The sequence below is a fragment of the Camelina sativa genome, chromosome 18 (genome assembly GCF_030686135.1).
Source record: "Camelina sativa cultivar CO46 ecotype springtype chromosome 18, ASM3068613v1".
NCBI classification, from domain to species: Eukaryota; Viridiplantae; Streptophyta; class Magnoliopsida; order Brassicales; family Brassicaceae; genus Camelina; species Camelina sativa.
Genome location: NC_141897.1, coordinates 15,865,678 through 15,878,939, shown reverse-complemented (window position 1 = coordinate 15,878,939; position 13,262 = coordinate 15,865,678). Strand labels below are relative to the sequence as shown.

The following is a 13,262-nucleotide window of genomic DNA, read 5'->3' as shown; positions in this document are numbered from 1 at the left end:
TGTGGTTAAGAGTTTTAAAAGTGATAAATATTTGTTGTCGACCATCTCATATCTTTTAACTAGATAAGGGGATGTGCAACATGGAAGGATATTATTCGGAGAAGCTAAGATATCATATCTTTTTCTTTTTTTTTTCACTTAAAACTTTTATTAATGATTAAGTGTAGTCATGGAACAAAGCAGAATTTGGAAAGCTTAGAACATAATTGTAATAAATGGGAGAATTTGTTGATGAGCGATGTGATTTTGCTAGTGTATCTGCAGCTTTGTTTGTTGTTCCTTGGGGTCCATCCAAACTGTACCATCTCAAACTTTTCAGTCCAAAATTGGATATCCCGATACCAGTTGTGTGCTGCGAAGTTTAATGTCCTTCCATGTAAGATTGTCGTAGCTTCTTTGTTGTCTCCTTCCATGTGAATCTTCTTGTAACCTTTTGCTGAAGCATGTTGCAGTGCGTATAGAGCCGCTTGTAGTTCACTCTCTAGAGGTGTGTTGGTGCATTAACTTTCGGCTTGACCTGATCCTTCATAAAAACCTTTTGCATCTCTGAAGAGTCAGCCTGATTGTGCTTTGGTTGTGGTGTTTAGGAAGGACCCATCATAATTGCATTTTATCCATCCTTGATCCGGCTTCGTCCATCTCGTTGTTTTCGAGGGTTGTGTGTTGGAAACTGTTTGAAGCGAGTGAAAGTCATTTGCAACAGCCATGGCATCGAGCCATTCCTTCGCATCTCTCTGAGCTTGTCCTATGCATACATTCCACGGTATGTGTCTTTGTTGATATAGTAAGATACTCCTGCATTTCCAAAGTCTCCATAAAGTCCAGAATGGGATTTGTTTGGTGTTATCATCCATGTTGTGTATCTTTGTCATCAATAGCAGTTCTTGTATCTTTTCAGCCACTGGGACAGAAGGATCCATAATCTTGTTGTTTGGTATTCTTGAACCCCTCCATACAGCTTGAGCAAAATCACAGTCTAAGAAAAGATGTGTTGTTGTTTCTTCGTTGATGCAGCAGCGACGACAAAGAGAGTTCTGTGAGATATGTCTGTATCTCATTTTTGCTCTCGTTGATAAAGCTCCAGATAATAATAATTTCCATAAGAAATATTTGATTTTGGGAGCCATATTGCGTTTCCAAATCGCTGTTTTAAGAGCAGGATTACATGGAGGAGGCTGAATAAGGTGTTCAGTGCTGTGTGTTTGATACGTTTGAGACCACACATCCTCCCATACTCTACCAGTACCGAAGGAAGAAGAAGCAAAGCCCAAGTGGCTAGTAGTCCATCACAATGGATCCAGTAGCTCCAAGAAGATGTAGTGGGCCTTGGAGAGAGAGTTATCTAAAGTAAGGAATAAGAGTCACTATCTTTCTGCAGAAGACTGTAACGGATCTTTTGTGTGGGGACAAGGGGCTCAAGGGTAGTACTTATGTAGTAGGTGGGTGAAGGTTGTTTTTATCTATCTTTGGGGTGAAACATTGTAAGGGGGAGGGAAGAGACTCCATCAAACATTTCTCTTGGTTGTAACCGTTGTCTTTTATCAAAGAGTACTTCCTATCATTGTCGTTTGTTCGGTTCTAAGGTTTTACTCATACAAAACGTTTCAGTGTTGATAGCCAATATGCAGATTTAACCGAGTGAGTTCCAGACTTTATGTAATGCCATCCCAATAAATCCCCTTCTGCAACTCTGCTGATTTTCAGATTCAAAACTGTAGCTACATCTTCCTCATGTATGAGTTCTTTGACTAGTTCTTCATTCCAACCCGATTTTCCCTTATTAAGGAGTTGTTCGAGTAACATTGCATCTGTAGTCAGGGTTTTTGGTCGCGTGGCTCTAGGAGGGTTTAATGGTAACCAAGGATCTACCCAAGTATGTATCATGTTTCCATTACCTATGATAAAACGAAGGCCTTTCTTGAGGAGGTCTCTACCATGGAGGATGGATTTCCATAAATATGAGGATTTTGCTTTGTCTCTAACGTTTAGAATATTTGTAGCCCAAAATATATGGCTTTTAGAACCCTTGCTACTAGGCTATTGGGTTTATGAAGGAGTCTCCAAGACTGTTTACTTAGCAGTGCAGTGTTAAAATGTTCCAGATCTCTAAATCCTAACTCTCCTTCAGTCCTTGGGATATCATATCTTTTAAGATAAAGGGATCTGCAAACACGAACGTATATTTGAACTTAGAAGAAGCTAAGATCACTTGGGTCATGCAGCGAAGCAATTATGTTTTCTGATTAACCAGAAACTTCTTACGGTAACGACACTCGTATTAATCCTTACGATCTACTAACAACATAGAGACGAACAAGGAAAGCAAAGAGACGGGGAGGAATTACAAAAACATTTGTTTATTGGAAAGTGTTTGAATAAGAGATAGAAGAAATAAGTGGGAGAAACAGAACAAATGTGATGTTTTTTGCTGTGAGCAGCACCAACAAACAAAATAGAGCAAAATGAATAGACAAAAATCGAGGACATGTCAAATGGTCGTAGTTGTCCTCAAGGCAGGCATAGGTATGTGCATGATGCAATACAAAACCAAAACACAAATCCTCACACGTTACAGGTAGCCACAAATCACACAACTACTAAAGCAATTTTATATTCATCTGTTCTTCCACATGCTCCCAATAATATGGACACTTTTCCCCGGCTGCTACCTTACTCACCTGCTTTCTCACCCTTGGCCTCTGGTTCGGTTTCCGGTTTTGGATCGAGTGTAGCATCAGGTTTGTGTTCCAGTTCAGCTTTGGGGCTTGATTCGGTTTCCATTTCAGCATTGGGGTTTAATTCCGGTTCCAGTTCAGATGTGGTGTTCAGTTCAGGTTCCGATTCAGCCATGGCGTTTCCTTCGATTTTGGGAGACTCTGTCTTATCATGACGGAATTTAACAACAATGCATGTGATGTTGTCTGCACTGCCACGGCTGAAGGCAGTGTCAGTTAACTTGCGGGCAGCTGCCTCGGGCTCTTCCTCGCTCTGAGCAAGGGAAACCGCATCCTGAATCCGACGTAAAAAACAATAAAACATATAATTTCCTGAACAATCTGGAAACGGATAAAAGAGGGAATTTATCTGAGTCATACCTCATTTGGTACCACATCCCATAGACCGTCACTTGCAAGCACAAGCAACTCGGCCTCATGATCTATCTCTAGATCCTGCAAAATAAGTAGAGGAGTGTGTTCACAAAACCTCAACACTCAAGGATTTAACATTGGTGATACTACGGATTAGGATAACTATATAACACCCTCGAGCGATAGATGTAAGCTGCAGTTAGAAGCGGTTACTTGTATCTCGGGTTCAGCAACAACGAACTGCTTCAGCATTCTGTTACCAAAGGCCCGGGACATTGCCAACACCCCACCTACTCTCCATGTTCCTGAGAAGCAAAAATCAAGATGATATTATTTTAGGTCTAGGCTGACAGAAAATTCAGAGAAGTTACGGGCATGACGCAAGAAATCTAGTTTTTCTGCTGAATGTTTAAAACATGAATAACCCGACAAATAGAATGACTCGATAAGATGGTTCGTATTTCAGTGTTCCTTAGAAACTTAAAAATGGAATTAGACGTAAAGAGTAGAAACAAAATAACCAACAACATTCTATTGTTAAATTTGTTAGGTTCATATCAAGCATTTTGAGTAAATCAATTAATGAAGCTAGTGATCTAACTCAGGAGGGAAATATCTGCGATCTCACTATGTCATGTTTAGAAGAAAGCAACCATTTAGGAGAACACAAATGAGGGACGATTTCTTATAATATCAGATTACCTGCCCACATAATAACACCACCAGCGCTTTCAATTCGCTTTCTTTCATCGCTTCTATTTGGCTTATGGTCATCAGATAGCGCGATCGCTGCAGAACATAAAGACGTATGAAAAGGTTCCTTATAGAAAGAAAACAACAAAGGCTTGTGACCAGTCATAAGAATGCATTTGAATCCTTTCAATATTAACTAAATGTCAAATGTTCTCTTAAGATAGCATAATTCCATATCCCAAACTCATTTTGGCTGAATCTCTCGACTTGTTTTCTAATGATATGCCATATTGTGTTAGATCACAAAGACGTACTGACCTTTCCCAGCTTTAGACACTATTGTCCTCGAGTCTCCAACATTTGCAACATACAAATGGTTCCCTACCAACACAGCAGCAGATGCTGTGGAGCCATCATCTCTGTAGGTATCCTTTTCCGCCTCGAGGAATGCAATATCAGTTTGTTTATATGTTTCGCCTGCCAATTTAACCAAGTTAAAAGGTGACCCAATGACTTGTATCAAGCTGTATGAACTCATACTTCTGAGATTATAGAAAGATCTTCTGCCAAGAGATATAGAACGCACTTAATGCCAGCTTGGTGTCTGTCAAAAATTGTGGATGCTTCATAAGATTGTTAAAGAGGTGTTCCTTCAGGTACTCCGCAGCACGTGAACCACCATGCCCTGTGATGGTTAAAGCTTCAGATATTAGAAGAGGGAAACTAAATATCAAGTCAACAGCATAAGATTCTGCTTCTGAGTATTATATGAACGATTATTGATAGTTCAACTGTGCACTGCAGCCTTTAATACTCTAAATAAGTACAATACAGACTCTAACTAAGGTAAGTCTAGATCCTCCTTACAATAATAGACATAGCATACATAGTGTGAAGAGTTTTGCAACGAACAACTTAAATGTGCAAATGAAGCTAGACTGTGCTAGCTTAGCCATGTTTACCTTGAGATAGATACAATGATAATATGGAAAGTTGAAGACCAGACTTCAACACAGATCAATATTTTCCCCAATTCACTACTAACAATTCCTTTTCGTCTATACCACCCAAAAAAAAAAGAAGAAGAAGGAAAAAATAGATTCTAACCATCAAATATTCCAAACATGCACACTGTTTGGCCTTCAATTGTTGAAGCTTTGACATCATAGAAATCTTCCATCGTAGATCTTTTCCCTCTGAAACTACAGTACCCACAGGTCAAGCTTCCTTCGTCACTGCCATTGCACGTAACATTTGTCAAGGACCACTTGAAAACAAATGAAAAAAATACTTTCACAATGATCCAAAGCCATAGACAAATTACAGATTGCCTACAGAACAGTATAAAGCTTCAACGTGTAGTGGAACTTAGTTTCTTCCATGATATTATCATCCGTATAGCAAAATAATTCAGTGAAACGAATGAAGAGCACATGTGACACGTGAAACAACTAAAATAAACACGACCATCATGCTGGCAATTCACAGATAAAGTGGAGTGTGGCGGAGCATGAATTAATATCTTCAGTACAAGTCCTATATCAATAGCAGTGTATATACCCTAGGCATGTGCTACATTCAGCAAAACCACAAAAAAAAAAAAAAAAGAAGACAAACATATACCAAAATGAGAAACAAACTCACTTTTTCCACCCACCGCCGATGTATCCGCCGTCATCAACTTTCCCAGGGGGCATATCAACTAAAGAAACTCGTCTCTCTCCAGTGGAAGAATCAACCATCATCTTTGCACTAGTTCTAAATCCGAATCCACTGGTTCTACTAAATCCAAGAAAACTGGTTCTAAACCCGAAACCAACAACACTCAAGGTCTTGTTAATATGATGTCTTCTTCCTTGAGCCAACACCCCAAAATGACCACCAGCTTGAACAATCACACTCCTTAAGAAACTGCTGCATACCATCTAAGATCCCAGGTCAAACCTTATAGCAGCTTCTCCAATGCAGGAGCTCTATACATAAACAAAATCAATCTGTCATTAATAAAACAATATATCACGAAATCGACACGATTCCTAAATCAGAAAATTAAAGATTCGAATAAATTTGAAGATTACGAGCTACTTCAACCGTAGAATACAGAAACAACGATCATTATCATCTACAAAAAATGAGCTAATACACAAATCCTGGATCCCTAAACACACTAATTTAAGATAACAACAAACCTATCTTATATGGATAAGTTTTTAGGTTAAAAGCTGATTTCAAACCTCAGAATCTTCAAAATTAAACTAGATCCTCATACGTATTCAGAGAAGAAGATGATAGTATTTTAAAACCAGAGAATCCATGAACACGATCTAGCATCTGTACTTACTAAAACGATTCAACTAAATTCGAATAACGAAACGGATCAAAATCAAAGTAGCGAGAAGAAGAAAATAAACTAACAGGTATCTTTCACGAATCAAAATCTCGAGGAGGAAAGAAATTAAAAAAAAAAAAAAAAAAAAATCCAAATCAAAGGATCTGTGTGGCAACGAATCCTAGTAAGAGCTCTGACAAAGAGAATTCGAATCGGATCGGAGAAACGCGGTTAGTGTTATGTACCAAAGGATCCGAATCTGAGAAGTGAAGAAAAAAAAATTGCTCCAGCGAATCAGCTTTTTGGAGCTTCCATGGAATCTGAAAGAATCCAAGAGAGAGAGAGTGGTGGTGAGTGGTGAGTGGTGAGTAGTGAGAGAGAGAGAAGGAGGACACACCGAACAGAAGCGGCAACGTGGCATTACTCATGCATCTATGATTTATATACTTAGTAGGTTTATTTTTATTTTTTTAAGTATTCTTTTCTTTTTCTATTGGATTACTCTCATTTTATTATACAACTAATCAAACTTTTTCTTTGATTTTTTTGGTAGCCTCAAACTTTTTCTTGAATGCTAAACAAAAATAAAAAAAGTAAATATTTTCATGTAACATATGGGTTTGTTCGTTTGATTGACATAGACGGCTACGACAGCGGCAATAGCTATGTCTACATTTTTAACCGTTAAATTGAAACAACGTTTAAAAATATTAAATGCAGGTCGCAGCATTTATCACAGCATTATAATACATGTACTTGCAGCAAGTAAACGGAAAACTATACATGCATTTGCCGTAGCCGCAGATACCTGCGGCAGCCAAAACAAACAAGTTCATATTCCTAATTGATGTTAAAAGAGAAAATATAAATTTAACTAATTTAAATAGGACTCAGAATTCCCCCCCCCCCTCTACTGCGATGTTGCGGAATAAATTTTTCAAAAAAGGAATCAAATTAAATTTAAAAATTAAAATTATATATTATATGTTATAAATTTATAATTTAAGAGTATGTGATACTGAACTAAAAATTATTTAAAAAGGAAAAAAATAATAAGTATGGTTAAACTACATAAATATTAAACATAAAGTCTTAGGTAGGTTTATTTTTATTTTTTTAAGTATTCTTTTCTTTTTCTATTGGATTACTCTCATTTTATTATACAACTAATCAAACATTTTCTTTGATTTTTTTGGTAGCCTCAAACTTTTTCTTGAATGCTAAACAAAAATAAAAAAAAGTAAATATTTTTATGTAACATATGGGTTTGTTCGTTTGATTGACATAGGCGGCTACGACAGCGGCAATAGCTATGTCTACATTTTTAACCGTTAAATTGAAACAACGTTTAAAAATATTAAATGCAGGTCGCAGCATTTATCACAGCATTATAATACATGTACTTGCAGCAAGTAAACGGAAAACCATACATGCATTTGCCGTAGCCGCAGATACCTGCGGCAGCCAAAACAAACAAGTTCATATTCCTAATTGATGTTAAAAGAGAAAATATAAATTTAACTAATTTAAATAGGACTCAGAATTCCCCCCTCCCCTCTACTGCGATGTTGCGGAATAAATTTTTCAAAAAAAGAATCAAATTAAATTTAAAAATTAAAATTATATATTATATGTTATAAATTTATAATTTAAGAGTATGTGATACTAAACTAAAAATTATTTAAAAAGGAAAAAAATAATAAGTATGGTTAAACTACATAAATATTAAACATAAAGTCTTAGAAAAAAAACAATCATCAAAATAAAAACCAAAAATATTATTTATGATAAAAATATTATAGCAAAGAGACATAACTCTAAATAAAAAAATTAGAGAACAAAAAGTCATACTAAATCGAGCCAATCTTGCCAAAAAAATTATTTAATATACTATAAATATAAGATATTTTATAAAGAATTATGATAAAGAGTTGCAACCATCATAACAGTTATTAATATTTATATTACTAATAAAAACTATAATAAGAATGATTTTAAGTGTGAGAATATTGAACGAATGCTTGTAATGAGTAAATGTAACTTTCTGATAAAATAAATATAAATACAAAATATATTTAATCTTTAGTGAAAATGTATCAAGGAAAGTTATAGTAAAAATATACAATTTCTAAATGTAAAATATTCAAAATACATATTTTACAAAGAGTTAAGATCACTAGATGCAATTATAAATTATAAATTTAAAATTTTATTTAAATTTCTATATTGCTATAATCATTTCTAAAATATTTAGATAGATTATAGAATAACATTAGATATTGGATACTAATATATTAATAATCAAATTATTTTGATTCAACATAAACAGAATATATATTTCAACGAACAATGATTTGTTAGTTATTGAAGAAGAAGACACAAATATATATAAAGTTCAAATATATATAGAATTCAAAATACATGAATATTGAACAGACACAACTATTAAACGAAATATAGTGATAAAAAAATACGAATAAAATATAGTGAAAAGACATAATTTTACAATGAATAGATGCAACCATATATTTTTTTTTTAAAATTACGCTATTTTTGCAAAAATGATACGACGAAAAATCACAACCATTGTTGGCATTTATTTAGATTGCTATTATTATATAGATTTTATGTTACAGAGTAATCTCGTTTAGTTTATCGATTTCATATTCTATTATATACTAAGGCCTTGAATGGTAGTAGATTTTACAATAGTTTCTGGATTTTATTTTTTTAAAATCTAATTTTTTTCTATTCAAGTTTTTAGCCAAAATAGATTCCCCCAAAAATAGGAAAACTAGTTTTTAGGTTTTATTTACAATTCTTAATAGAAACCAAAATCCACTAAATTGAGGATTTTAAGAAAACACTCAGACCTTCTCCATTTTTTAATTTCTTTTGTAAATATTTTTTTTTAAAAAAGAAAAACTAATATCTATTGCAAAAAACTAAAAATAAAAAACCAAAAACTAAAAACCATAATCTAAAAACCAGCAACCAACTCATGAACTTAATGATGAACACAAACATATGTAAGAGTTTTCATCGTCTACTTTTAAAATACATTACAAAAGACCAACCTTCCATACCTTTGAAGGTATACACCATAATCCGGCTCCTTCCCTTGCTGACTAGTGACAACAATAGGAAGATCAAGATTCAAAACCAGATTAACTTGCGTATACACATTTAGCGTCAATGAGATTAGTGGAAAGATTAAGAAACTCAGAAATGTTCACAAGTTCAAGGACTAACATTTGGATGGTCAAATCCTCTGTCTATTGCATCCCTGGCGATGAGAACGTGAACAAGACAGTCAGAAAATTCCTTAAGAATTACAAAACAAACATAATTGCATCCAAATACAATTTCTAGACACATGAACCAAAGACACAAAATATCATTTAGATGTTGCGTCTAGATATTGTGTCTTGATACTCTATCCAGATATTACGTCTGGTTCAACAAACGAACATGGTCTTAGTAGGTTTTTTTATTTTATTTTTAAGTATTCTTTTCTTCTTCTTTTTTCCATTGGATCATTACCCTATCACTTTATACAACTAATCAAACTTTTTCTTGATTTTTTTTTTGTAGGTTCAAACTTTTTCTTGATTGCTAAACCAAAAAAAAAAAATTACTTTCATGTATTATATACCTAATTGATGTCAAAAGAGAAAATATAAACCTAATTAATTTTTTACTCTAATATTATTTTAATCTTATGTTAAGAGTATTCTCATTTGGTTTATCAATTTCGTATTCTATTATAAAGTAGGTTTTGATTAGTAGCGTTTCTTGTTTATTTATGTCCATTTTCCGATAACCTTTAGACAAAAAAACACGATAGCTCATAGAAAAAGTTATACATAACAATGAACACAAACATTTATACGAGTTTTCATCGTCTACTTTTAAAACACATTACAAAAAATTGACTAATTTTCGAGCTCAGATCCTATATAAACCCAAATTAGTTACATTATTTTACTAATTAGGATTTATTTTTGGATGTCATGTATACGTCGTTTATGTTTATGTTTCTGGAAGGATTGTGATATTTGCACACTTCTTATATTTGAAGTTGAATTATATTAATTAAAACCAAATCACTAGGTCTAGTTAAAAAACGATAAATATATAGAAATAATACTGTTATTGTTTATCACGCCATCGTTTTATATCACTATTCTTTAACGAATACTGTTTACTTGTTTTTACCTTTATTTTGTATCACTATAATTCAAACATTTGGTGTTGAGATAGTTATGAGTTCTGAATTCCAATCTAATAAAGTTACACACATAGGTATTAAAATAGATAATTTGTGTGTGTTTTTCTCAAACAGCTAATATACTTGTTATTTAACTATTTTTTCATGCAGTTTTGGTCCAATGATTTAGTCATGTCATCAGAAAGAGACGTTGGTGAAGATTGGACTAGCCAAATTGCTTGCCTGTGTTATTATTTTAAACAAGTTATTCGTTACAACACTAATCAACAAAATTTTGAGAATATTTTTCAAAATCAAAATATAAGAATGAATGAAGCAAATACTAGTTCTATGATCTTCTAATTTTCTTTCAAATTCTACGAACTCCAGGTATTGGATACTGTAAGTACAATGACAAGTCATTTGGTTAGTAAGAAGTTTCTTGGGGAAAATGTCAATCATTGCTCTCATATTAAGATATATTAATTAAAGGTTGGTCTCGAGTCAAAGAAGATTATGAACATAGAGCTTGAGATTTCTATGTTTTAAAAAATAAAATAAAAAGAGAATAGGTAACCAACAATGAACTATTAATATGAGCCCAATGGTCATGTAATGGGGACTGAGATAAACGTATGCTTATGTTGTACTGGCAAACACCATGATCAAAGATAACTAACTAAATAATATTGGTTATGTACATGAAAAGTTAGGGGAGCTTGTAATTAAGGAGATTATATATATAAAAATTTATATCAACCACTTTTGTGTCACATGTGTACAGCTTTAAATGTACATAACAACAAAAGATACTAAGTACCAATAGGATATGTTTCCTCCATAAGATTTGGCAAGTACATGAGCATTGTAATGCCAAGAGATCCAATCACAAGAGAAACGCAAAATTGGCCGAGAGATTTTTTCAAAAAGAAAACCAAGAATGTAAATGGTAACATATTAGGACTAAGAGATATATGTAAATCTTCTATAAACTATATTTACGTGGGTACAAAGTTATCTTCTAGTTAGGGAACTACTCTTGTATAAATACTCTCAACCTCTATTGAATAAACAGACAGATTCGCACATTACCTTATTTTATTTCATGGTATCAGAGCAATTCAATTCTGTGACCTAATTTTTTTTTCAAACAGAGCCGCTGCCGCCGTTGTTACTAACCAACCGCCGCCGCCGCACGAGTCTTTCTATCTAGTTTATTACCGCCGCTGTTTGTCTCCGCCGCCGCACCATGTCTATTACTTCTCAAGATACTTCCGCAACGGTGGTCGTTGCATCCGCACCATCTCCGTACCAACTCAGCTCTTCTGACAATCCTGGTGCGTTGATATCCTTTGTTATCTTACAAGAGGATAATTATGCTGAGTGGGCTACGGAACTGCAGAACTCTCTCCAGGCAAAACACAAGCTTGGTTTTATCGATGGATCCACTCCAAAACCGACTTCTGAACCCGATCTCAGCATGTGGCGTGCTGCAAATTCCATGATCGTTGGATGGATCCGAACCTCTATTGATCCTAAGCTTTGTTCGACTGTCTCTTTCATTGCCGAGGCTTCAATCTTGTGGGAGAGTCTTCGGTCTCGGTTCTCTGTTGGTAATGGGGTTCGCAAGCAAGTTCTCAAAGACGAGATTGCAGAGTGCAAGCAAAACGGACAATCGATGTTGGAATATTATGGCCGATTGTCGAAGCTTTGGGAGGAGCTGCAACACTATAAAACGGGTCGTGAGTGTACATGTGCTGCTGCCCCGGATATTGCTAAGGAACGTGAAGATGATCTTGTTCACCAATTCCTGTTCGGTCTTGATCTTCCACGCTTCAGCAATATCCGTTCTACCATCACTGGTGAAGATCCCAAGCCCCCACTAACTCAAGTCTACTCTCGTGTGATACGTGAAGAACAAAATCTCAACGTTGCACGCTCCAAAGAAACAACTAAAACAGAGGCGATTGGTTTTACGGTAAAAACAGAGGTTTCACCTCAAGCGGCTGTTGTCTCTGCTCCTCGCTTTCGTGATCGTTCTACTCTTTCATGTACTCACTGTCGTCGTCAAGGACACGATGTCTCAGAATGTTTTCAACTCCATGGGTATCCGGAGTGGTTCTTTGAACAAAAAGGTGGGCCTCGTTCCGACAACAGTCAACCCAATCGTTCTGTTCAGCGTGGTGGTCGCCCAACAAGGGGTTCAGGACGAGGTCGCGGTCGTGTTAACACAGCACGTATGGCGTCTTCTTCCGACAATGGCAATGATCAAATCACACAACTAATCAACCTGCTCGCAGCTCAACGCTCCAATACCTCCTCCGGAAAACTGTCTGGTAAAACACACTTAACCGATGTCGTTTTAGATACTGGCGCATCTCACCATATGACTGGTGACCTTTCTATTTTAGTGGATGTTGTTGACATTGTTCCTTCACCAGTTACTAAACCTGATGGGCAACCATCTCGTGTCGTTAAGTGTGGTTCTCTTCAATTGAGTTCAGCCTACCTGCTGACTGATGTGTTGTTTGTTCCTGATTTTAATTGCACTTTAATTTCAGTCTCCAAGTTATTGAAGCAGACTGGCTCCATTGGTATATTTACTGATACATTGTGCTTCTTGCAGGACTGTTTTTCGAGGACTTTGATTGGAGCGGGTGAAGAGCGTGAGGGGGTGTACTATTTTACGGGAGTGTTGGCGTCGCGGTCTCCCAAGTTGTCGGCTCATCATCTGTCATCGAGTGCTTTGTGGCATAGAAGGCTTGGTCATCCTTCTCCTGGTGTTTTAGTTTCTTTATCTGAGTGTGTTCCTTCTCCTAGCACTGCTGGAGATATCAAAAGTTGTGACATTTGTTTCCGTTCTAAATAAACAAGAGATGTTTTTCATGATAGTAGTAATAAAGCTTCTGATTGCTTTTCACTTGTTCATTGTGACGTATGG

General features: G+C 35.4%; 2 protein-coding genes across 3 annotated transcripts; both read right to left on the bottom strand.

Moving 5' to 3' along the window:
* Positions 1 to 554: 554 nt before the first annotated feature.
* Positions 555 to 1,058, bottom strand: LOC147922954 (uncharacterized). The gene has a single exon (XM_087497852.1). The coding sequence runs from the start codon at positions 1,056 to 1,058 to the stop codon at positions 555 to 557; it is 504 nt and encodes a 167-aa protein (XP_087353978.1).
* Positions 1,059 to 2,341: 1,283 nt separating this feature from the next.
* Positions 2,342 to 6,556, bottom strand: LOC104761326 (putative protein phosphatase 2C 76). Of its 2 annotated transcripts, none has more exons than XM_010484399.3 (9): positions 6,357 to 6,556; positions 5,427 to 5,755; positions 4,890 to 5,017; positions 4,369 to 4,467; positions 4,101 to 4,259; positions 3,792 to 3,878; positions 3,303 to 3,394; positions 3,096 to 3,170; positions 2,342 to 3,009 (listed from the first exon to the last, which is right to left on the bottom strand). In XM_010484399.3, exons 2-9 carry the CDS (start codon positions 5,705 to 5,707, stop codon positions 2,671 to 2,673), a joined length of 1,260 nt encoding a protein of 419 aa, XP_010482701.2. In that variant the 5' UTR covers positions 5,708 to 5,755; positions 6,357 to 6,556; the 3' UTR covers positions 2,342 to 2,670. The 2 variants fall into 2 exon arrangements, with proteins under 2 accessions (XP_010482701.2, XP_087353680.1); XM_087497554.1 differs by having other exon boundaries at positions 6,198 to 6,527.
* Between the last annotated feature and the right edge of the window lie 6,706 nt (positions 6,557 to 13,262).

What these genes read in the sequence shown, in the direction of transcription:
- LOC104761326 (XM_010484399.3), bottom strand. Translation starts at nt 5,707, where the DNA reads ATGGTATGCAGCAGTTTCTTAAGGAGTGTGATTGTTCAAGCTGGTGGT. An exon ending in ATCGGCGGTGGGTGGAAAAA is followed by an intron (nt 5,018 to 5,426) that starts GTGAGTTTGTTT and finishes GTGCAATGGCAG; the next exon opens with TGACGAAGGAAGCTTGACCT. An exon ending in TGGTGTTATTATGTGGGCAG is followed by an intron (nt 3,395 to 3,791) that starts GTAATCTGATAT and finishes TTTGCTTCTCAG; the next exon opens with GAACATGGAGAGTAGGTGGG.
- LOC147922954 (XM_087497852.1), bottom strand. Translation starts at nt 1,058, where the DNA reads ATGAGATACAGACATATCTCACAGAACTCTCTTTGTCGTCGCTGCTGC.